Source organism: Halichoerus grypus, chromosome 12, assembly GCF_964656455.1.
Source record: "Halichoerus grypus chromosome 12, mHalGry1.hap1.1, whole genome shotgun sequence".
In the NCBI taxonomy this organism is placed as follows: domain Eukaryota; kingdom Metazoa; phylum Chordata; class Mammalia; order Carnivora; family Phocidae; genus Halichoerus; species Halichoerus grypus.
The window spans coordinates 88040216-88063143 of NC_135723.1; the positions used below are offsets into that span (position 1 = coordinate 88040216).

The following is a 22928-nucleotide window of genomic DNA, read 5'->3' on the forward strand; positions in this document are numbered from 1 at the left end:
AGAAGTTAAGTCACATAATGAGTAACTAGTGGAGTTAGGAGAACTACAAAGAATTATGAGGCAAAATACCTGTTTTTGTGATCCTTAATGATCCCTTCCATCCCCTTTTAAAAATTCTTTGATTCTATGATTAATGGAAGGAGATAGGCGGGGGGTTGGAAGTTGACCAGAAAAGGCTCCGGGGAAGAAATGGTTTGTCCAGAGTAAATATCAAGAATTGAAGTTGCTGTGACAAATTTACAATTACAGCAGACCCTGCCAAGTTGCTTCCAAATTGGCTCCAACATAATGAAGCCCTAGTCATAGGAAACAACCTGTTCTGCAGAACCTTTAAAATGCTTGCTAAACTGATAGGTGAAGAATGGCATCTTGATTTGCATTCTCCTGATTAAGGGTGAAGCAGAGTCTCTTAAATATGTTTATTAGCTACTTGGATTTGCTCTTTTGGGAATTTTCTCCCTATATTCTTTCTCATTTTCTATTGGGTGGTTCGGTCTTTATTAAGTTATTGTCATTCTTTATGTATTCTAGATAGGAATCCTTCATCTACTGTTTGTTGCAAGCCTATCATTTGTATGTACTTAAGTAATTAAGAGCAACAGAAATAAGAATATGAGGCTATTTTTCAAAAAGAAGTAATTAAGTTGATTTAATATAAATGTTAAAGAAAGAAAAGAAATGGAATTTGAAATTGAGTCCTGAGGAATAGGCAGGGTTTAGGAAGGGTAGGAAAGCAACATGAAAAAAAGACACACTGCTAAGTAAGAAAGTTCTTGGTACGTTCCAGAACTGCCGAGAAGACTGACCTGGCAGAATTAGGGAATTCTCACTGGGTTATAATGGAGATGGAACAGGATAAATAGGCTTTGCTAAAAGTCAGGGGCTTAAGATGCCAGAGTGAGGAATTTGGAATTTGTCCTGTGAGAATTTTTTGATTGAAACATGATATCCAATCAATATTTTGAAAAAAAATTAACCTGACTACAGTGTGTCAGGTGATTTGAGGCAGGAAGAAATGGATGTTAGAGGTACCCATCAGTGCTAAAGCTGAATTAAGTTGGCAGTGGAGCAAACGGGAAGGAAGGGAATAATTAAAGAGATGTTTTAAAGCAAAAAATGCCAACTCTTGCTGATTGATTGGATGCCCTGAAGATTACAAGTGGCTGAGAGAACCGTGATGTCTTCCGCAATACTTGGGAGGGAAAACTGAGCTGTGGTGGGCAAATGATACTAAATCCCAAAAATTTGCCAAAGAAATCGAGACCAGAGAGAGGAGAATAGAATTGGTGATGTTGGGACTGCAATTTTAGGTGACTGTAAGGATGGAACACAGAAGAAATTTAAATTTTAAAGTGACTAGAAACTCAACATGAGGAAATGAAGATGGAGTTTAGGCCTCATTTATTTTAAAGGGAGAAGAGAAACCAATATAGGCAGAAAGGCTGTTCCTCTCTGTATCAGGGTATTGGTTCTTTACCACCGATCTGCACAGGTGATATCTCCCCGCTATTCCCCTGGTTCTGAGGGTGATGAAGCTTGGTGCATGTTGCCTGCTTAGGTGACCCTGTATTGGGAAGTCCTGCCTGTGGGAAAGCACGTGAGTTCTCGTGGAGACCCTTAAGGGACCAAGGAGAAACACTGCCAAGGAGGCAGCTTCCAAAGCACACTGAACTGTTTTTCCTCACTGATTAAATGAGTCACATATGAATGCAAAGTGCAGCTGAGCATACTCAAAAGCTAGGTCTTTAAAAAAAATTGAAGCAGTGCCAGTATTAAGTTCTATAATGAAAAAAATATATTTCAAGATTTAGTGTTCATCCTGTACTGGGCATGTATTAGTGCTTTATTAATGGCGTTGTCTGATTTTTCTAATGATGATCTGACACTGACTATCTTTTTCTTCAAAAAAAAAAATTTTTTTTAAAGATTTTATTTATTAGAGAGAGAGTGTGTGTGCATAAGCAGGGGGTGGAGGGGGAGGGATAAGCAGACTCGGTGCTGAGTGTGGAGCTGAAGTGGGGCTCAGTATCGTAATTCTGAGATCATGATCTGAGCGGAAATCAAGAGTCGGATGCTTAACCGGCGGAGCCACCCGGGCGCCCCTCTTCAAAATGTTTCTCATAACATTTTCCTTAAACATAGTCGTGGTGCATAGGCAACGAGATAGAGGAGATCCGTGGGCTAGAGCTGTGTAGTGGCCTAACGTACCTGAGTCTGGCCAAGAACAAGATCACGTCAATTAACGGCCTAGGCATGCTGCCAATCAAAATCCTTTGTCTGGTGAGTCTAACCAAAATTACTCTTTTTTTTTTTTTTAAAGATTTTTTTTTTTTTATTTGAGAGAGAGAATGAGAGACAGAGAGCACGAGAGGGAAGAGGGTCAGAGGGAGAAGCAGACCCCCTGCTGAGCAGGGAGCCCGATGTGGGACTCGATCCCGGGACTCCAGGATCATGACCTGAGCCAAAGGCAGTCGCTTAACCAACTGAGCCACCCAGGTGCCCTACTCTTTTTTTTTTTTTTCTTTTTTTAAGATTTTATTTGTTTATTTGACAGAAAGAGAGAGAACAAAAGCACAAGCAGGGGGAGCGGCAGGCAGAGGGAGAGGGAGAAGCAGGCTCCCCGCTGAGCAGGGAGCCCGACGCGGGGCTCGATCCCAGGACCCTGGGATCATGACCCGAGCCGAAGGCAGACGCTTAACGACTGAGCCACCTAGGTGCCCCTCTTCCTCCGATTCTTCCAGAGTCTCTGTCTAATTTATCCTGCTGCCCCGAAGTGTGCCTGTGCTGTAAAGGGGCAGAGGAAGGCAACCCTGAGAAGGAAAGGAATACTTTTAACAACTATTAAAAATACATTTCATAATGTCTCACTGATGAAATAACATTTAAGCATAATATTTACTGCTGTTTACCCTTTTTTGTTCTCAAATGAACCATAAGATGTTCTCTGGGCCTGAACTTTGGCAGCCCTTTTATATTAATATATGCTAGTTTCCCATTCTAGAAAACCAGAATTGATGCTGAGAATAAAGGAACAATTCCAATCAGAAACGAAGTTTTTAAATTTTTTCCCATAGAGAGAACTTTTCTTAAGCTCTATGATGTGTGCTGTGACTATGAATAAACATGCAGATAATTTATTAAAAAGTCAGCAGAATTATAATAGTTCCAAAGATATATACAGTGTTTTTGAAATAACTGTATAGCTCACTAATTTAAAAGTTGATTATATAGTTTGTGGATTATTCAGGATTCTTCTTCCTTTCCTCCTCTCTCCTATGTCTTACTCTTGGATGGCTTTGCTATTTTTTATTATATCTGTCACAAGGTGGGCAGGGAGGATTTTAAGCCATAAGGCTGGTAGCTTATTAATTTCTTATGTGAACTATCCCACAGGATAGTGTTGAACTGCTATTTGAAATGACATCTTGGGGTTATCTGCAGATTTATGACATTTATAATATACTATTCCTGTCTTAACTACAGATAGTGGAAGGTTGGCTAGTGTTAATTTTTCTTTCCCTGAGCTTAGAGCTTGAAGTGGTTTTTCAAGAGACTCCCCTCCTTACGGCAAGTTAGGTGAGGGCAAAGTACTGGTTCCAGTACCAAGGACAGACCGTAGGCGAGGAGAGGTCTAATAATGTCCTTAAGATTTCATGTTTTCTGCCCACCGGGGCATGTTAGCAAAGCATAAAAGAAAATGAATTTGTGAAGTTGGTGGACAAATTTAAAAATTATAAAAGAAAGTCACATTAAAAAAATTATGATAATTTAAAGGAGTACTGGCAATATGTACTGCTCCATTGGTACCTTGTTAGAACCTTATCCTTTTCTTTACATCTCTTTGTATTGGTGCTCCCAGTAACTTTAAGTGGAGCATGGTATGTGGAAAGAGATAGGGGGGTGTGCTTAGAGGGAGGAGAACTGAACTCATGATTAAGAAGATTAACACATAGCACTTTATTTATTTTTTTAAAGATTTTTATTTATTTGACAGATACATAGCGAGAGGGGAACACAAGCAGGGGAGTGGGAGAGGGAGAAGCAGGCTTCCCGCCGAGCAGGGAGCCCGATGTGGGGCTCGATCCCAGGACCCTGGGATCAGGACCTGAGCCGAAGGCAGACGCTTAACGACTGAGCCACCCGGGTGCCCCTACACATAGCGCTTTAAACAAGAGTTTGTTTCAATAACTAAACAAGTAATCCATGTTGACAGTTCCATCTCAAGCAGCTTTTATAAAAAGCGTAAAAGACTTATTTTTTCTACAAATAAATTAGGGGGATTATTCCCAGTCCCTGCCCCCATCACCCAAGATGAATCAGAAAATACGGACCATGCCATCATTCATTTCCCCTTAAAATTTTTGAGAATAGTAAGGGTTTCTTTCACAAATGTTAATGAAATATAGAAGATAAAATGATACACATTTGTTTCAATAATTAATGCTTTTATGTTTTAGTTTGTGGAATTAGAAAACCGACTGCTTTACTACTGCAAATAATTCATTTTACATTTTTTTAGAGAAAAGAGAATAATTCGCTATACAAACCAGTTAATTCTCTACCATCAGCTTTTACAATAAATGTAAGGGGGTAATGTGGTTTACTCATGGGCTATTCTGTCAACCACTTCTTTGAGCAAGTAAGGACAATGATTCCACACTTTAAAATTCATTTTGTCTTAGTAAGAGCCATTTATTTCTTCCTTTCCAAATTGGGGAGACGAAGAACATTTCTCATTTCGTCTGTTTAAGAAAATAGCTTCTCTCTAAAGGCCCCCTTTTCCCTGCTGATCACGATTTTACAAAAAAGAAAAGCAGAACCGTTCTTGCTGAAACTGGATGTCCACTTTGAGGGGCAATGTATCCATTTTTCAGCATCGGATAAAGGGTTTGACTAGATGACTTTCAACTCAGAAATTCTGTGATTCTGAATATTTCGCCACTCTGCTTTCCTTTATGACCATAGGCTAGCTAATTAAACGTTTCTATGTCTCACTCTTCTCTTATGCATCTACCACTTTGAAAGCCATCAGAGACGCTGTAAAGATTTATTACAGTCTATCTTCCATAGTTCTAGCACTTCAAAGTCCTTCGGGAAGAAATGTATTGTATATAAATTTTATATGTGGGCATATTTTAAATAGGATAGTGAGGTCTTATTTCAATAAGTTAAATTAGTATGGCTATTATGTTAACTTTAGTGCTGTTTTTTCTTTTACTTTTCTATTACACTTTTTAGAAATTTTTTGAACTCTGAATAGTAGGAAATTTGACTTAGGCAAATGGGGGTTATGAGTATTTTTCCCTTCTGATTATGGAATTGTTCAAACATATATTTTAAAAAAGGGAATAGTTTAATGAGCCCCCATGTATTATCACCCAGCTTTGTAGATTATCAACATTCTATTAATGTATTTTAAAGAGCCACAGAATTAAACTAATGACTGCAAATCTTGCTCATTATTGAAGTGAAATCTTATGAAAGATAGGATGAAAATGAGCTCTTGCTATTAAAATGTACCAGGAAACATATATCAGGAAAAATATTGCAGATGGAAGAACATGCTATAATTTAATTTTTCAGTTAAGTGCTTATTAAAAGTATTAAAAGCTTAAAGATGGGCATTTTATATCATTAATTGAAACCCCAAAATTGTCTTTATGATTCCCAACTTAAACTAAAAGTGTAATTTTACTGTGGCATGTTCTTACACTTCAAGGCTAAGAAACCCAAGGAATTGTATGTTGGAAAATGCACAAGAAAATGCCGGTTATTGTTGCCACTATAATTTGTTGTTATGGGTCCATGGGGGTTGGGAAAGAGGATCTCTGAATCTTTGTTTTATGCTCATTGTCTGAGAAGATGCTTATGTGTGAATTATTGAAGAACTCAGTTATCTATTGTTGAATAACAAGCCACCCCAAGTGTGGTGCACGGAGAAGTATTACCAACCATTTTTTTGGCTAGCAGCTCTGCCATCTGAGCTGGGTTCAGCAGGGTGGTTCTTCTGCTGCTCTTGCCTCATTCAGCTGGCAGATTGGCTGGGGGCTGCGCTCAGCGGGGATGCTGAAATGGCTGTATTTTTCCTCTCTCTCTTTAGTGTCAGCACCCCTCTCCATGTGACCTCTTCTTCTCCATGCGACCTCTCCACAAATCCTCTCCCAACAGAGTAGCTAGAGTCCTTACATGGCGGCTCAGGGCTCCAGGACACAAGAAGGGAAGCTGCCAGGCCTTCTTAATTCTTAGACTTGGAACTGGTACACTTCTGCCATATTCTTTTCTTAAGGCAAGTCGTAGGTCCGGCCTAGATTCAAGAGGAGGGACCTGCTCAAGAGCATGAATAACTCAAGCCATGGATCAGACTACCATGGCCCTTGTGATATGAAGTGATTATATTTAGAACGTTCCTGAAAACCAAGCATATGTGGGAATCACACTATTCTAGTGGTGTAACATGATGGCGCTGAAAGAATTACAATTTTAAATGTTTCTGAAGATAAACACGGAGGTATGCTATTATTAAGCTTTAGGTAAATAATGTTAAAAGCTTACACTACCTAGCTTCTGTCTGTCCTACTGATTCAAACATTCATCTTGCATGAACTTTAGTGAAAATATGACATTCTGAATCTTCCAACTGAAAAACTGGGAATTCTTTCTGGAGTGTATGTATATGTGTTTATCGAGGTGATCGGTGGAAATGGGAGGGTGCAGGGCAACAAGAATGGCTTGCTGATTTTAGGAGATTGGGGCAGAATCCAGAATGAAAACTTGGCCTTACACTTTTTCCTACTAGAAGCTTCTAAGACATTGGTTGTATTTTACCAATTGTAGAGCAATAACCAGATTGAGAAGATCACGGGTTTGGAGGACCTAAAAGCCTTGCAGAGTGTGGATCTGTCCCATAATCAGATCAGCAGCCTCCAGGGCTTAGAGAACCATGACTTCCTGGAAGTGATCAACCTGGAGGATAATAAGGTAACGTCACACGTCACCTGTCCTGGTTTCAGTGTCTGCGTAAGAGGACATACCAAGTCCCATTATTGGTTTTTCAAGGGCTGTCACTTGAAATGCCTGCTTAGAAACATTATTCTAGAAAATCTCCAGGAGCAGTCATTGCAGAAGGACTGTTTTGTTTGTTTGTAATTAATATGATTCTTAATTTTTGGAAATCTGATTATTCCTAATTACATTGTTTTAAGGGTTTAAATTGCAACCAAGTGGACATGACTTTCTGAAGTAGATGTGTTCGTGTAAAATTTTGTGTAGAAAGGTGACCTTGGGAGTGTCTGAAATGTCAGAGCAGGGAAATGGGAGACATGAGAAGAGCCTCAGGCTGGTGTTGCCTGTGCCTATCATTTAAGGAGAAGAGGCGCAGGGAGTGAATTCCTATATTCTACTGGTAACAATAGTGTATGTTCCTAATCCATAGGAGTTGGGGATTGGACTGACTCAAATTTTCTGTATCTGGTTTAATACACACTTTGTTTCATAAATTATATAAATTGGTGTCCACTTTTAATTATACTTTATTTTCAATGAAGTATTTGTGCTCATAATCATGGTATATCTGACTACTTAAGCAATAATGTCTATAAAACAATTGTATTCTTACTGAGTACTTTATCATACTTTTTGGAAAGACTTCATAAGGAAGTTGACTGTTTATTTCTCCTTGAAAATGCAAACTTGGCTGGCCCTGAAAGAGACATTGGTCTTACCTGGGGTGAGATGTGACGCTGTGAAGACATTTCTCTGTTCAGGTGTGATGGTGCTTATCAGTTATGTCTGATGACTCTTTCTCCAGTGAACTCGCATCACCTGTTCGTCTAAACATCAAGAAAAGGCCATCTTTAGGTCTGGGGAAAAGTAGATTTTTTAATCACAGACAAAACTGTTCATCCTTATTTTTACTTGATTTGTATATTAAATTGTTTTGTCAGCTCCTAAGTTCATTTAACTTTTGTTCCCTGTGCCACGTATCTTATGAAGTCAGCACAGTCTCTGTTTCATACAGTTTTAGTGTCTTTTCATGAAATTGCCATGAAAATGGTTCTCACATATATCCAGGGAGTGTTGAAAAGGTATGGAATGCATCCATTGAGTCCCAACTGAATGCATCTCAGAATTCAGGAAAAAGAATAATGGTTAATGGTAATAATAGTAATAATTGCAGTCATAAGATCATCTAGAGATATTTGTTGAGTACCCGTGCACAAAGCACTGTTCTAAGCACTTCACATCTACATCTCATTTGATCCTCATTATAACCCTGCTATTGTCATATTTTATAGATGAAGAAACTGGGACACAGAGAGGTTAAGTGTAACATGCCCAAAGTTCTACGTCTAGCAAATAGCAGAGTCAGGATGCAAATATAGAATGGTTTGCCTCCAGACTCCGTGTTCTCAACACTGAAGGATAATACAGTAATTATCCTTCAGAAGAGCATATAGTGTAATGCTCTAGAAGAGTGCTTTCTTTTAGAAATATAATGCAAGCCATAAATGTGAGCCATATATGCAATTTTAAGTTTTCTAGTAGCCACAATAAAAAAGTAAAAACAAGTAAAAGTAATTGTAATAATATATTTTATTTAGCCCAATACATCCAAAATATCATCATGTCAACATGTAATCTACAGAAAAATCATTGATGAGGCACTTTATAACCTCTTGCCCATACTAAGTTTTGGACATCTGGTGTGTATTTTATACTGACACACATTTCAGTTCATCCTAGCCCTATTCCAGGTGTTAAATTAGCCGCATGTGGCTAGTGACTACCATACTGGATAGTGCTGCTCTAGAAAGACCTCGTGAATAAATATATCGTTCTCTTCCATTTCAAGAGACATTTCAAGTTACATTTGAAAACGATTAAGAAAAAAAAGAGGGGTATCATTGAGTGAGTAAAGGAGTTTATAATTTTCAAATGTTCAAGAGACTCCATTAAAGAAAAAGTGGCCATGTGTCCCAAAGCAGGGAATCCTTCGGGAACAATTGAGTCCATAACAGTAACATAATTCCCTGGCTCCCCACTGGGCAGGTTGGGGAGCAACCAACAGTACTTTGAAATGTTCTTTGTGCCTTCCAAAGATTTCCTCAGAGATTTCCCCAGTACTACTGAGAATACCATGTCAGGGATGGAAAATTTGTCATTTAACAGAAACATAACTTAGCTGCTGCTCCTCATATGATTAATTTGATATTTTATCATTTGCACTTTCATCAGTATTATTTACTTGGTTTTAGCTGCTGACACATTGCTGTACTCTCACACGATCATTTCAACATCTCTTTTAAGTTCCTTTGCAAATGTTTCCCATCAGTTGGTGATTTGGGGGCCCTTATCACTCTCTAGAGTCCTTGTTAGAGTGGATGTCATTTCTAGCATTTAAAACTTATCCCCCAAATGTTAACTCTGTTATAACCTCAGTCCTTTCTTCTAGAAACAAGACATTGGTTGGGGAGTTACTTAGAGAATGCTTTTCCTTCTTTTAGTGTCATTATTTCATAAATCAGTCAGCCAATCAATCAATTAATCAAAGAAAAAGCTTTCACAGGCCGCTTTAGGTGTGGATACTGGGGCTTGGAGAGCATAGCCTACGAGGAAATGGCAAACTGAGAGTTGACTAAACTGCTCTCCCTAGGAATTCGAAGTTGACAGGCTGCTAGGGGTTGGGAGTAACCCACAGGGGCAGAGGAGGTTTGCGAAGAGGGGCGTCTGGAATCTGGGGATCAGCTGTGCTGGTGTGACATTCTTAGCTGATGTTCCTTTAAGAATAGAACCTTTCTGGCAGTGTTTTACTCTTAAGTCATTCGGGGTGCTGTACCCCTACATCCACTGTAATGAATGATCTGTGATGCACACAGCCTTGGGTTTGGCATTTGAGAAGAAGACATGCGGGTGGGTCTGCTGTGGGTTGAGGTCTTCAGGAGAGGGAGTGGGGGGCCAATGCAGGACAGCCAGTATCTGTGGAATGTGGCCAATTCAGCAGGCGTGGGATCTTGAAGCCGGGCTAGCCCATACTTGCTTGGCTCTGCCCTTAATAGCCTCTTCCTACCTTTGGAAGGACTATGGGGGGTAAGGGAGCTGGATCCCTCTCATGTGACTCTCAAAAGACCAGGTGATCCCAGCTGACATTTTAGTTACAATTTTTTGTAGTCCGTGATCATGCTACTATTCATGTGTTTGTAACATTTCAAGATCTTTCCATGTCAGTTACCAGAGATGTCACCATCTTCTAAAGTAAGTGCATAGTGTTCCTATTATGGGACTGTACTGTGTGCTCATTAAACTCATCACATAATGATGGGTTTTTTTCAGAATTTAGGAATTTTTAAACTTTTAATAAAAATGTTAGCCCAGACATTCTTTATCTAATGTTTGCCAGTCTGATGATCTCTTCAGTGTAAACCTCTTGAGGGTGGGTACCTGGTTCATAGCTTATGTACACATAACACATCAGCTTAGGAAAAACGTGCTAGTTTCCACCCTCATCAGCAGTGTGTGCCGGTGCATGTGGCCAGGACTTGGTGGTGAGACATGTTCACCGCAGGAAAACATCCCCTGCTTGCATTTGTGTCGGGTCAAAGCACAGGAGCTGTGTCCTAGAGGAAAATCAGGCCACAGCTCTGACCAAGCAGTGTGAACCGAGTTGACTTTTCCACCTTCCTGAATCACACAATATTTTAAAAAATGATCCTTTTATCTTGCAGAGGATCGAAATGCCACTCTCATGGATCTAGTCATTGTGTTGAAAGAGCTGTGTCTGATAGCATAGCATTGCTATAAGCAGATTAATGCTTATTAATAAGCATATAGAACTAATGCAAGGCTCTGTGCGGTGACTCAGAATTTACCTTTTACATTATGTCTTCGAAAATGGCATCCCTTGAACATGGTGCATATGTTCTTCCCCTGATTTAGCGCTGGGAGTAGTTTAATTTTAGCTGCATTTTGTGTTTGGATAACTCAGGAATTATCAGTGACTACCTTTGGAGAGCTTTCACAATGCACACAGAAATGACTTGGGGAGAAACAGAAATGAAGAAGCGATTATTAGTTTTTTTGCAGAAGTTTAGTATCCACATCTGAAATAAAATTATAATTATGCTAACTACAGGAAATTTAAGTAAAACTGTTTGTCTTTAGTGGGAAATCCAGGCATTCTGCAACCTAAGCTCTCTCCTTGGTCAAATTAAGGAACTGTCAAGCAGCCTTTTTTCCCCTCATTTTTTAAAGTTGTGACACATGACCCCCACAGAAAAGAGTATAAAACATAAGGGTGCAGTTTAAACAAAAAATTTTAAGGTGAATGCCCATGTCAAGAAATGTGTCATATCATTTCTGTTTTTATCTTTCCTTAAACTAATTATCTCTTATTAAAAAAACAATAGAGCTACACATGCACATGTAGTAAGAAGTCTTCATCGGTCACAAGTAGCCAGGCTAGCAGAGGCAGCGTTGGGGAGGGAGACTGGGGAACAGGAGGGCTGGGAAGGATTAGGGTTGAGGAGAGAGAACCAAGGAGCCCCCACCTGCATTTTTTGTCCTATTTCTCTGATTCTGCATACTACGTTATTTCTGCCTTAAAATAAATAAAATATTTATCAATTAATAAAAAATAAATAAAATATTTATTAATTAATTAAAATAAATATGGCTGAGATGAGGAATAGTTCAGAGAACTATTTTTTAGCCAGAGAAGAAAAAAATAAAATGTGGCTATGTGTGTTCACATTTAGTGAAGGCGCATGCAGTAATTCCCTTGTTCTGCATTCGGAATACTCATGAGAAGGCTAGATATGCAACAGAACAGTTTCTAAAATAAGTTGAAGTGTGAGGATCCGTACCAGCTCCTCTTACAGTACTTTATATTATTGGTTGTATAGTTAATCTATTGATAATACTTTGTTTCTTTTATTAAACAGATTGCTGAGCTGGGTGAAATAGAATACATTGAAAATCTACCTCTCCTCCGGGTTCTCAATTTTCTAAGAAATCCAGTTCAGGTGAGAGAGATTTATGTGCGGAGAGGGGGTGAGGACTTTCTTGGAATTCTTCTTCAAGGAATACTTTTGATAAGGAGCATCAGGGATGTGCATGCACTGTATTTACCTTCATTCTCAATCTCTAAGGGAGGTTTGGCCATTGAGGAGGTTTAGGCCAAGGAGCAGCTATTCATGCTGTCAGTGAGAGTGGAGCCTGGAGTTCCCTGCTCCGGGTGGTCAAGTGTGACTCAGCCCCGCTGGTAATAAAGGTCACGTGACACAGCTACTGAGACTGGAGCAATGTCCTTTTACGTTATAGAAGGTGCCATGCTGGAGGTATAGACAGACTCTGGTTCCTGTTGTATAATAGGGGAAAGAAAGTCTAAGATCAGATACCTATAGTAATTTGTCTGGATATAGGTGGGAAATTGGTGATGTTGTAAAAACGATTATAGAAAGAAATACTCTATTTCCTATGGATTCTTCACCTCTGATATTCAAAAATCCACTGTTTTTCAAACCTCTCTGTTTCCTACCATTGATAGATCCTCTCTCCTGGCTTCTCTCCCTCCCTCTTTTTCCATTTGTCCTTCATTCGACTTTGCTACCTATACCCTGCCCTTCCTTTTCCAGAGACTCTTGAATTTAAATGTATCTCTGAGTACCTTTTTGTGTGTGTGTAACTTGATGAACATGTCTGGACAAGCAAAAAGAAAAAAAGCAAAAGCAAAAATGAAAAACAAGATTAAAAAATAAATCCAATCCTTGGTACGGGAATAGTGGCTGGCAACTTAAACGCATCTCTGGTAAGAAAGGAGCAGGGCTTACAAAGCAACCATGAACACCGCCCCCCCTTTTAGAGCCATGGGGAATGTTTGTGCATGCCCATAAATAAATACCACAAACCCTATCACACACATTAACTCACTTATATACACAACCCCCCCCAACTCACACATCAAAGGACAAGAAAGATACCTTTGTATATTCATTTCATGTGCACTCTTATCTATGAAATGCATCACCCACCAATACCTTTCTCTTCAAAGATGTCGCTTCTTAATACAAAACTTTAATTATATTTCTAAAAGCTAGATAATCCTAACATAGCAGATGGTTGGGAGTAATAAGGAATTTGTTCTATAAATGAATATTATTTATTATTGTAAAATAAATTCAAAATGGTACAAATTAATTCAAACTAATACAAAATAGATGACAAACTAGTCATAAATAATGTTCATTATTTGCAATAATGAAACTCTTTGGAGTTCGAAGAAAAAGGATTTGAATCACTGGCCATGGAATCTTAGGTGAAATGCTTCACCACTCAGAGGCTTAGTTAGTTTCTCTTTAGAAATGAAGATGATCATACCCATCCTGCTTATGTCACAGGGAGATTAACGAGATCACACGTTTGAAGAGCTTTGTAAAGCTACAAGGCACAGTCTGCGTGTGAGTTAATACGAGGGGACTGGTAAGCGTGAAACTGCAGACACCTTGAGGGTGTGTGTGTGTGGATAGGGTAGAAGCTGAAACACCTACGTGTGAGAGTAGCATGCTAGTGCTTGCTCATGAAGGCAACTGAATATTCCTCTTGATATTTTAAATAGGAAAAATCTGAATATTGGTTCTTCGTGATTTTTATGCTCCTACGACTAACAGAATTAGATCAGAAGAAAATCAAAGTGGAAGAAAAGGTATGTAATCATATTATTCCACGTGTTTGTGAGTTAATGTGCTCAAGGGCTTTGCTCTCTGCCGGAGGACCGATGTAATCAATAAATGGCACACGTGACAATATGGGAATTAACTACTTATTTAGGGAGTGCTTCCTTACTCTGTGGTTTAACCCCCTGCAAAGCTGAGCATCAGCACGAATGCGGCGAAGGTGCTGCTCTCGCACAGTCAACAGGCCAGCAGTGGGGACAGAAGCTGCGCTCCGTGGGTCCAGGCAGCAGCGCGATGGCAGTCTATTAACTTGGATAACTATCATAAGGGAGCGTGTGTGATTCTCACTGTGTTGCTCTAAACATTCATTTAATAATGAAATTTATTATTATGTCACTCTACATTTACAATCCAAAGGTACTCAAATCACTCTCCTGGTATTTTAAACCCTTAATTCTGCTCTTTAAAATCATGATCCCCCTGGACACACGGTTCCAGAGTAACCGGACCTGACACACTAGCACGTGCCTCCCGGCCACCATGCCAGGGGTGCTACTTTGTCTTGCTTTAGTGACTGGGGACAGCTGAAATCACCACTAACCAGGGATTTCTTACGCTAAATACCCATTTGAGATGAGCATGAAAGCAGGTATAAGTATGTAGAGGGGCAGATATTCCATTTCATACATGCGTTTTGGAAATCGCTGTTAAATAGTTACAGATGTTAGTGCGTTGTTATTCTCAAACTCAGGGGCACTTGCTAGATTTCTTTTTCTCTTTAATGTTTTGTGAAGGGAATGCAATTCAAAAGCCTGCATTAAGTAAAGGTGGGGTTCACGAAGATCATGTGTGTAGGGGGGTGACAAGGACACATGGATAGAGAAGGCTATGTCACGAGGGAAAGATCCCTATCTTTGAACACAGAGAGCTCTGCTGAAAGAGGGGGAGGTTTGGGTAGAATTTGAGATCATTGGAATTGCTCCTGGTGAGATGGCATGAGGAACACATCCCCGTGGTATCAACGACCTGGAATCTAGAACTATGTATTTTATTCCTTCCTCTCATACTCAAAGTGGGAATGTTTACTATATTAAAAGTAATCTTGGGCTTTAGAGGTTTTGTATTTGCTGCTTCTCTTCCAAACCCGGGAGCATAAAGAAGTGGGGGACCCAGGGACTCCAGCTCCATATTTTAAGATAATCATCCTTATTTAGGTTTTAGGAAAGTGAGAGCACAAAGACTGAGCACAAAGGTCAGTGAGCATGCATTAAATTATTTTCCGTACCTGGTTGCGTGTCTAGAATGTTTCACTCAAGAAAATCTAAGACTTGTCTTCTTTTAAGAAGTCAAACGTGTTTTCCTCTTGCATTTCTAATTCTGGCAAAGGTTGCTGCCGTGAATAGATACGACCCTCCCCCAGAAGTGGTCGCAGCCCAAGATCACCTGACCCATGTTGTCAACAGTGTGATGCAGCCGCAGAGGATCTTTGACAGGTATTTGTGAGGGATCCCCAGGGTAGAACTCAGGGTGGCGAGCACAGGACAACCTCATCGTCTGCCCTAGCACTCTGTTTTGTCTTTATTTGTCTTTATTTGGCTGTCTCAGTTTTAGCGATTATCATCGCATGCTTGAGTGCGGGATTTACTCATTGGTGGTTTCCCAGGTGTGGAGATGAGTGGATTCATCTTCCCTTTTCCATCCAGCCCCTTGAATGGTGGCTAGCCTCTGACATAGGACAGTGAAACACGATGTTTAAAAATGTGTCAACTTTCCTGCTGTAGGATAGAGCCATAGACCTTTGCCTCATTAACAGAGAATTATGATGATTTCTGTCCACTGTAAATTTTTCCTTAGCTGTGAGTAAATGCTCGATAGCCCTGCCAAAGAACATGAATGCAGATTATGAGAGAGTCCATAGAAGGAAGCCCAGCTAGCCCAAGGGAAACCTGAAATAGTCTTTATACTGATTGCACTGAGCCCGTGAATCACGCAGCTTAGTTGAACACATGAACAGAGTCTCTCACCTCTAAGTTCAAAGACAGATTTACCACAGTTTCTCCGTTTCTTTTTAAACAATCTGTTGGAGCAGATGGCCTTTTATGCTATAAGTATATTGCAGAAATTCTATCAATACCCAAAGGCATTTAAAAAATACTTGTAAAATCTCTTCGTTACAAATGGCTTCCCTTCTTTATGTGGTATTTGCTTCTGTACCTTCACATGGTTGGTTTCCCACAGAGAGCACAATGTTTTGTTTTGCATCCAGGACATGATTTTTTACATGTAATTTAATAATACAGACATTGACAGTTTTATATATTTATGGTCGCCCTCTAGGTGAAATGATTTATCATTTATTTGCATACATCTGGAAAAGCACATTTGATTTAAAAGAAGGGCATTTATATCCTCATTGTATTTCTTTCCTAGTTTATGAGATTGCTAGTTGTTTCATGCTTTAGGGTACATTTATATAAAAATATGTATCAAAGAAATTTACAGCACTGTCTGAAAAACACGTATTTCATCATCATTTGCGGCTATCAAGTAGACAAGAGCAAAGTGGCCAAGCAGCCCCAGATGCTCCAGAATGGAGCAGTGTTCATTGTGAGAAGCTCACAGAGACAGGGGCAAGCCTACCATTGCCCTTCCCAAGCTGGGCCACTAGGGAACCCTGACTCTTGACCTTGGCACTCTTATGCTGCATTATTGGGGAACACCGTCCCTTCCCCTGGTGCAACTAGGGTGAGGATACAATACTAAAATTACATGGCAGAATGTTGACTCTGGCCTGGTAGTCGTGGATAGCTTTCTTGCTCTCCTGTATGACAAGGTCGTCCAGGTTCATCTTCTACAAGCCCTGTCCAAACTCTGGAATCAACCACTTCTCCAAGAAGCCCTGGTTTGTTTTAGTGAGAAACGGTACTTCCCAGTCACAGTATGGGTGCTAGAGGTTATCCTTGCTACTGAGTTGGTCATTGTTGTTAGGCTTTTTAGTGGACAGAGCTAGGAATGTATTTCCTTCCTTCCTTCCTTCCTTCCTTCCTTCCATCCATCCATCCACCCACCCACCCACCCACCCACCCATATATCCATCCACCCATTGGTCTATTCTATCTATCCTATTTATCTGTTTATATGTCTCTATCTACATCTATTCAATCTGCTTATATCTAGTCTATATCTAGGTAGATCTATATCTATTTATAGGTAGATGATAAGAGATCTCCTGAATTCATATTGATACTTTCAATTCAATTTCAAGGCGATGGTTGAGCTTTTACTTATCCTCCTCTCTATTACATCTGTGTCCTCCCTCCCACATCAAAAACACAGAGGAAGATGGATTTAAAATATCCCATAATTACTTTTTTCTAATCCCTTATTGCAACACAGCAGTATCAGTGCTAATAGTACCACCAACATGATTACTGAAAACACTAAAATCCTATTTCGCCTATACTCTTCTCCCCCCCCGCCATTTTTTATTGTGGTAAAGTATATATAACATAAAATTTGCCATTTTAACCATTTTAGAGTGTACAGTTGAGTGGCATTAATTATATTTACACATCACCACCACCTGTTTCCAAAATTTTTCATCCATCCCCCCGCCCCCAGACAAAAGCTGTAACTAAGCAGTGACTGCCCACTGCCTGCTACTCCCAGTTCCTGGAGACTTCGTATATCCTTTCTATCCCTGTGAATTTGCCTATTGTATACATTTTATGTGTCAATCACCCACATTAAAAATAGTGTACCATATTTATATTGTCAGAACGTGTATCCATCACACACCGTACTTCCTCCTTTGCTGTCATTTGGTCTTAGTTCTGTGGATAACTGCATATTTATGGCTCCCGACCAGCCCTTGTATTGATGTCTCCTGAGTTAATTGGGTGTGTGGAGCTTGTTCTCCAGTAGACTCCTTAGGATGAGCTATGGGATCAGTATCCCATGGCCTCTTGCATGTTGATAATATTCTCTGTCCTTTATACTTGAAAGTCATTTTTGTTATATTTGAAATCTGTGGCTCTTTCTTTGACTATATAAAGGATGTTACTCTTTTTTGGGGGGGGGTGCAAAACATCTATCAAAATCTGATAGACAGTTTTCTTTCCCTTATAAGTCATGTGTTCTCTTTTTCTATCTGAATGATTTTTTTTAAGTCCAGTCATTTTACTAGACTGTATCTTAATATTAGTCATTCTGGGCTAATACTCTCAGGTATGCTGTGTACTATTTCAATGCATAGTTTTATTTTTTTATTTTAGGAAAGTTTTCTTGAATTACAGTCTTTAATATTTGTTCTGTTCCTTTGCTTTGGTTTTCTCCTTCAGAAAGAAGATCTCCTTGGCCTATATTCAATATTTGTCACTTTCAATTTTTTTTCTCTTAAATCATTTAAAAATTTTTACTTTCAGATAATTTTATTTTATTTTTTATTTTTATTTAAATTCAATTAGCCCACATATAGTACATCATTAGTTTTTGGCGTAGTGTTCAATGATTCATAAGTTGCATATAACTTTGAGATAATTTTAGATGCACATGCAGTGTAAGAGATAATACAGAGAAATTCTAGATGTTTCCCCCAGTGGTGATACCTTGCCTAACTCTAGTAGAATATCAAAACCAGGAAATTGACATTGATACAACCCACCAACCTGATCAGATTTGACCAGCTTTGCGTGTACTCATGTATGCATTTAGTTCTATGCAATTTTGTCACATGTGTAGATCATATGAGCACCACTACAGAAGACTTTTGTCACAAGGATCCCTTTTAGAGCCATAGCCACCTCCTTCCTCTTCAACCCCCCTAATCCCTGGCAACCAGTAGTCTAGTCTCCATCTCTATCGTGCTGTCATTTAAGAATATTATACAAATGGAATCATATAGTGTATAACCTTTTAGAATTGGCTTTTTTTTTTTAACTTAGCCTTGTTCCCTGGAGATGCATTCAAGTTGTTGGATATACCAACAATTCATTCCTTTTTTTGCTGAGTAGTATTCCTTGTATGGATGCACCACGATTAGTTTAACTATTCATCTCTTTTTTTAAATTTTATTGTTAATCACCATACATTACGTCATTAGTTTTTGATGTAGTGTTCCACGATTCATTGTTTGTGCATAACACCCAGTGCTCCATGCAGAACGTGCCCTCTTTAATACCCATCACCAGGCTAACCCATCCCCCCACCTCCCTCCCCTCTAGAACCCTCAGTTTGTTTCTCGGAGTCCATAGTCTCTCATGGCTCGTCTCCCCCTCCGATTTCCCCCCCTTCATTTTTCCCTTCCTGCTATGGGGAGGGTTTGTGCTATGGTGAGTGCTGTGAATTGTGTAAGATTGTTGGATCACAGACCTGTACCTCTGAAACAAATAATACATTATAAGATAACTATTCATCTCTTGAAAGACTTCTGAGCTGATTCCGTCTGGGGGCTATTACAAATCCAGCTATTAGGAATACTGATGTACAGATTTTTGCTCATGTACAGTATCTGCCTGCTTGCTTTCCAGTGGATACCCCTTGACTCTGCTGGGGTTCCCTTTTCCTCAGGCCTGTCACTTGCTGCCCCAAATCCCCACCCCCCCCACCCCCCCAAGAAGGATTCCATCACTGGGCAAGGCTTGTGGGTTTATGGTTCATGGAGATACTTTCTCATCTGGTTTTGTTACACATGTTATCCATGGGCTTTCGCTCTTAACTTTTTCTGTTTTTTTCTGTGGATGCTACCACCACCTCCATTCTTCATCATAGAATCTATACCTTAGCATGTATTTTTAAAATATGTTTTATTCTGTATTTCTATAGTTGTGGCACGAGTAGAATTCACACACTCCAGCCAGCATGTTTTCACTCCTTAGTCCAGTCTTTCAGGCCCAGAAGCCGTGCCTAGATTCCCATATTAGCTCTTAGCTATTAGCTGTTCCTTTGAGCAAGTTAATCAACCTCTCTGTACTTCAGTTTCTTTGTGTATGCAATGGGGATAATGATAGATAATGATAGAAACGTCTTCATCCGCTTCCTGTAGTAATTAAATGAGGTAATGCCCGTCAGATTCCTAGAATAGTGCCTGGCACATAGTGATTGCTCAGGTAAATTTTAATTATTACCATTTTCATTGCATATCTGTGTTCTAATTCAGGGGGTATGGATGTTAAAGCTTACCTCTCAGAGAGCATTCTTCTTCCGTTTTGAAGTTCTTGGGGAAATACTTTATCAACCAAGAACTAACATATCTTACTGTATTTTTCCTTTTAAAAATGTTGTTAAAGTAAATTTACATACATTTGGACTTGACTTGTTATCTACACTTTGAATATTATTTTTGGCCTATCATCATCAACTTGCTCAGGAAAGTAGGACCAGCCTCCTGTCCTGGGCCTGCAGGTAGCACGTGCTCAGTCACGAACTTAGGTGTGACTGTGGTGTAGACCCTGACTTGGGAGTGACTGTGGTGCAGCCCCTGCCCTCCGGGCGTGTATGTGACTAGGACCGGCCGTCACTGCCTGCCCTATGTTCCAGCACTCTGCCCCGCCTGGACGCCCCTTATCCCATGTTGGTGCTAGCTGGTCCTGAAGCCTGTGGGAAACGAGAACTGGCTCACCACCTCTGCAGACAGTTCAGCACATACTTCCGATACGGGTAAGTGTGTTCGTGTAAGGCTGTACATTGTCGGCTGTGGCTGCTAATTTTAAGCAAGCTCAAAAAGGTGCAGAGAAGGCTCATCAGCTTCTTTGCCATTTATTACACTGTGATAGATACCCTGTACTTTATTTGTTGTACTTTATTCCTCCAAATGTTTACCTTTCTTCACTGACAGCTCACATCACTCTCCAAGGGTTGAAGATCCACGTGTTTTTAGTGAAGCGTGGTGGCGTCGGAGCCCGGGCTTGTCCTGTGGCCACGGGACGCCACAGCACGGATAGTGCAGTGACAGGTGGCGGGCTCGGTGCTCGGAGGACCCGTGAGCTCCTCTCCCCTCCTCCGCTGGACTCACACCGACTGCACCTCCACTTACTCATCTCCATGCGGGGCGTCCTCTTTCGAGGCCTATTTCAGGAGGAAGGAAAGAGAAATGACGGCAAATGTTTTTCATTTCCTTTCCTTTCCCTCAGGCTAGCATTCAGTGCACTCCCGTTTTCTGGAGCAAACGTTTTGTTGTGTGCTTCCCTCATGGTCCAGTTAAAATAGAGGAGAATATCAAAAACATGACCATTCAAAAAAAATCTTCAGCTGGACTTACAGACTACTTAAAGGTTTCTGGGAGTCAGAGTTAGAGTCACCACTGTGGTCTTTTAAACTGGTTTCCTCTTAATTTTTACCTATGGCAAAGCAATTACCTTTAGATTAGTAATGTTTGTTGGTGACCGGAGGAGGGGACTGCAAAGCTATTTCGGACAGCAAGAAAAATAAATGCAAATTATTTTCTAATGCCTTTCCTTCCCTTAAGCTATATATGTTCAAACAATGTAAATACTATTTGAAACAGGTCCATTTAGGGGCGCCTGGGTGGCTCAGATGGTTAAGCGTCTGCCTTCGGCTCAGGTCATGATCCCAGGGTCCTGGGATCGAGCCCCGCATCGGGCTCCCCGCTCCGCGAGAAGCCTGCTTCCCCCTCTCCCACCTCTCCCTGCTTGTGTTCCCTCTCTTGCTGTGTCTCTCTCTGTCAAATAAATAAAATCTTTAAAAAAAAAAAAAGAAAGAAACAGGTCCATTTACTTAGATATCTAAAATTACATCCCTCATTTGAACAACTCTGGGATCCAAATATATAGAATGATTTATTTACTAATATATTTTAAGCCCCCTGAAGTAACAAAAATAAATTAAAACTTAACATTAGAATAAAAAAGTATAGAGTGCCATTTTGCCTGTATAGGGGTACCGACCCTGTTTTGAAAGATAAGTAGAACGAAATGAATGGAAGGTCAAAGTCGGGCAGAGAGGTGTATCCCAACTATAGTGCCAATGTAAACCCGGAACTTTTAGCAAACCAGAATGCTGGGAACCAAGGCTTTCTCGGATTAAAATTCCTTTTAATTATGTTGTAAAGGTTGAGAGCCAGGTCCTTCAGATGTGTTTGTGATACTCGTTACGGAGGCGTGCGGGATCAGATGTGTTCTCGGAGGTGTTCATTAACTCATTACCAAGATTGTGAGTCAGTCTGCCTCTCTCTTCTCACCTGGATGGGCCTTCTTCTTATTCATTTTTATTAAAGCCCATTTCCCCCCATTAGAATGCTTATCCATCATGCTTGTGATTGATTGATTTAATGTTTGTCTTCCCTACTCATCTGTAAGCCCAAGGAGGGTATGGACCAGTGTCAGCTTTGCCCACTGTTCGGTTCTCGGAGTTCAGCAGATGACCAGGAACTTAATACCTACATGAGAAATACTTGTTAACCAAGTGACAGATTGAGTGAGTGCACAGGATGAATGAATTAAGGGTATTATAAGCCACATTTCGTGGGAAATTACTGTGACAAGAAACAGAGGTGATTTTCCACAACTACCACTGATGGATATATGGGGACATGAATGGATTCATTCATTTGTTGACCAATTCTTGCAGTAAATATTTATTGAATTCCTCCCATGTGCTAAGCCCTGAAGATACAGCGAGAACAAGATTGACAATGTCCTTGCTTTAATGAGATTTGTAATCTAGTGGGGAACTCAGACCTTTAATTAGTGTCGTGCATAGTTTGTAGGGAGGCACAAGGCAGCGAAACAGAACCTTAAGACTAGCTTCGTGCCCGCAGGGTTACTGCTGCTGCTGTCTTTCTCCTCCGGATGGAATTAGTGGCACGTGTGGAAAGACACTCCTAACTGCCTAGTCACTCCCCCACTTCCCCTGCAGGCTCCGAAGCACTGGCCCGCCGTTCACTGGCGTCCCCTTGGAGGCAGAGATCGGGGCTTGCTCAGTGGCGCATCATTCTAAAAATTCCATCGAGGCATGGATCAAAGATCATATCATTGGATTAAAAAAAAAAGTATTAGCTAGCTAGTAATGTCATCTGTGGAGAAGGTAAGGCAGGACTACTTTATATGCAGCAACTTTCTGATTAAAACAAATGATAAAACCAAAGCACATCCTCAGAGGCAAGTCATTGCTCTTATTTAGATTTTTTAATTCCTTATCCAACATAATTTTTATTGATTTTTAATTAAATGGGGGGAAGGCATGAAAACAGTTTCATCATGAAACATACAAGTATTTACAAAGGCACTTTCTCTGCGATTTGCT

At 40.1% G+C, this 22928-nt stretch overlaps 1 protein-coding gene across 2 annotated transcripts in view; it reads left to right on the forward strand.

The window, feature by feature from the left end:
• Positions 1-22928, forward strand: part of LRGUK (leucine rich repeats and guanylate kinase domain containing) — a 104611-nt gene that overhangs the window by 25785 nt on the left and 55898 nt on the right. For both annotated transcript variants that reach the window (XM_036091688.2, XM_078059579.1), the window contains exons 6-11: positions 2156-2280; positions 6835-6978; positions 11937-12017; positions 13610-13696; positions 15054-15160; positions 20205-20324. In XM_036091688.2, the coding sequence (XP_035947581.2) occupies positions 2156-2280; positions 6835-6978; positions 11937-12017; positions 13610-13696; positions 15054-15160; positions 20205-20324 (664 nt within the window). The remainder of the gene's footprint in view (positions 1-2155; positions 2281-6834; positions 6979-11936; positions 12018-13609; positions 13697-15053; positions 15161-20204; positions 20325-22928) is intronic.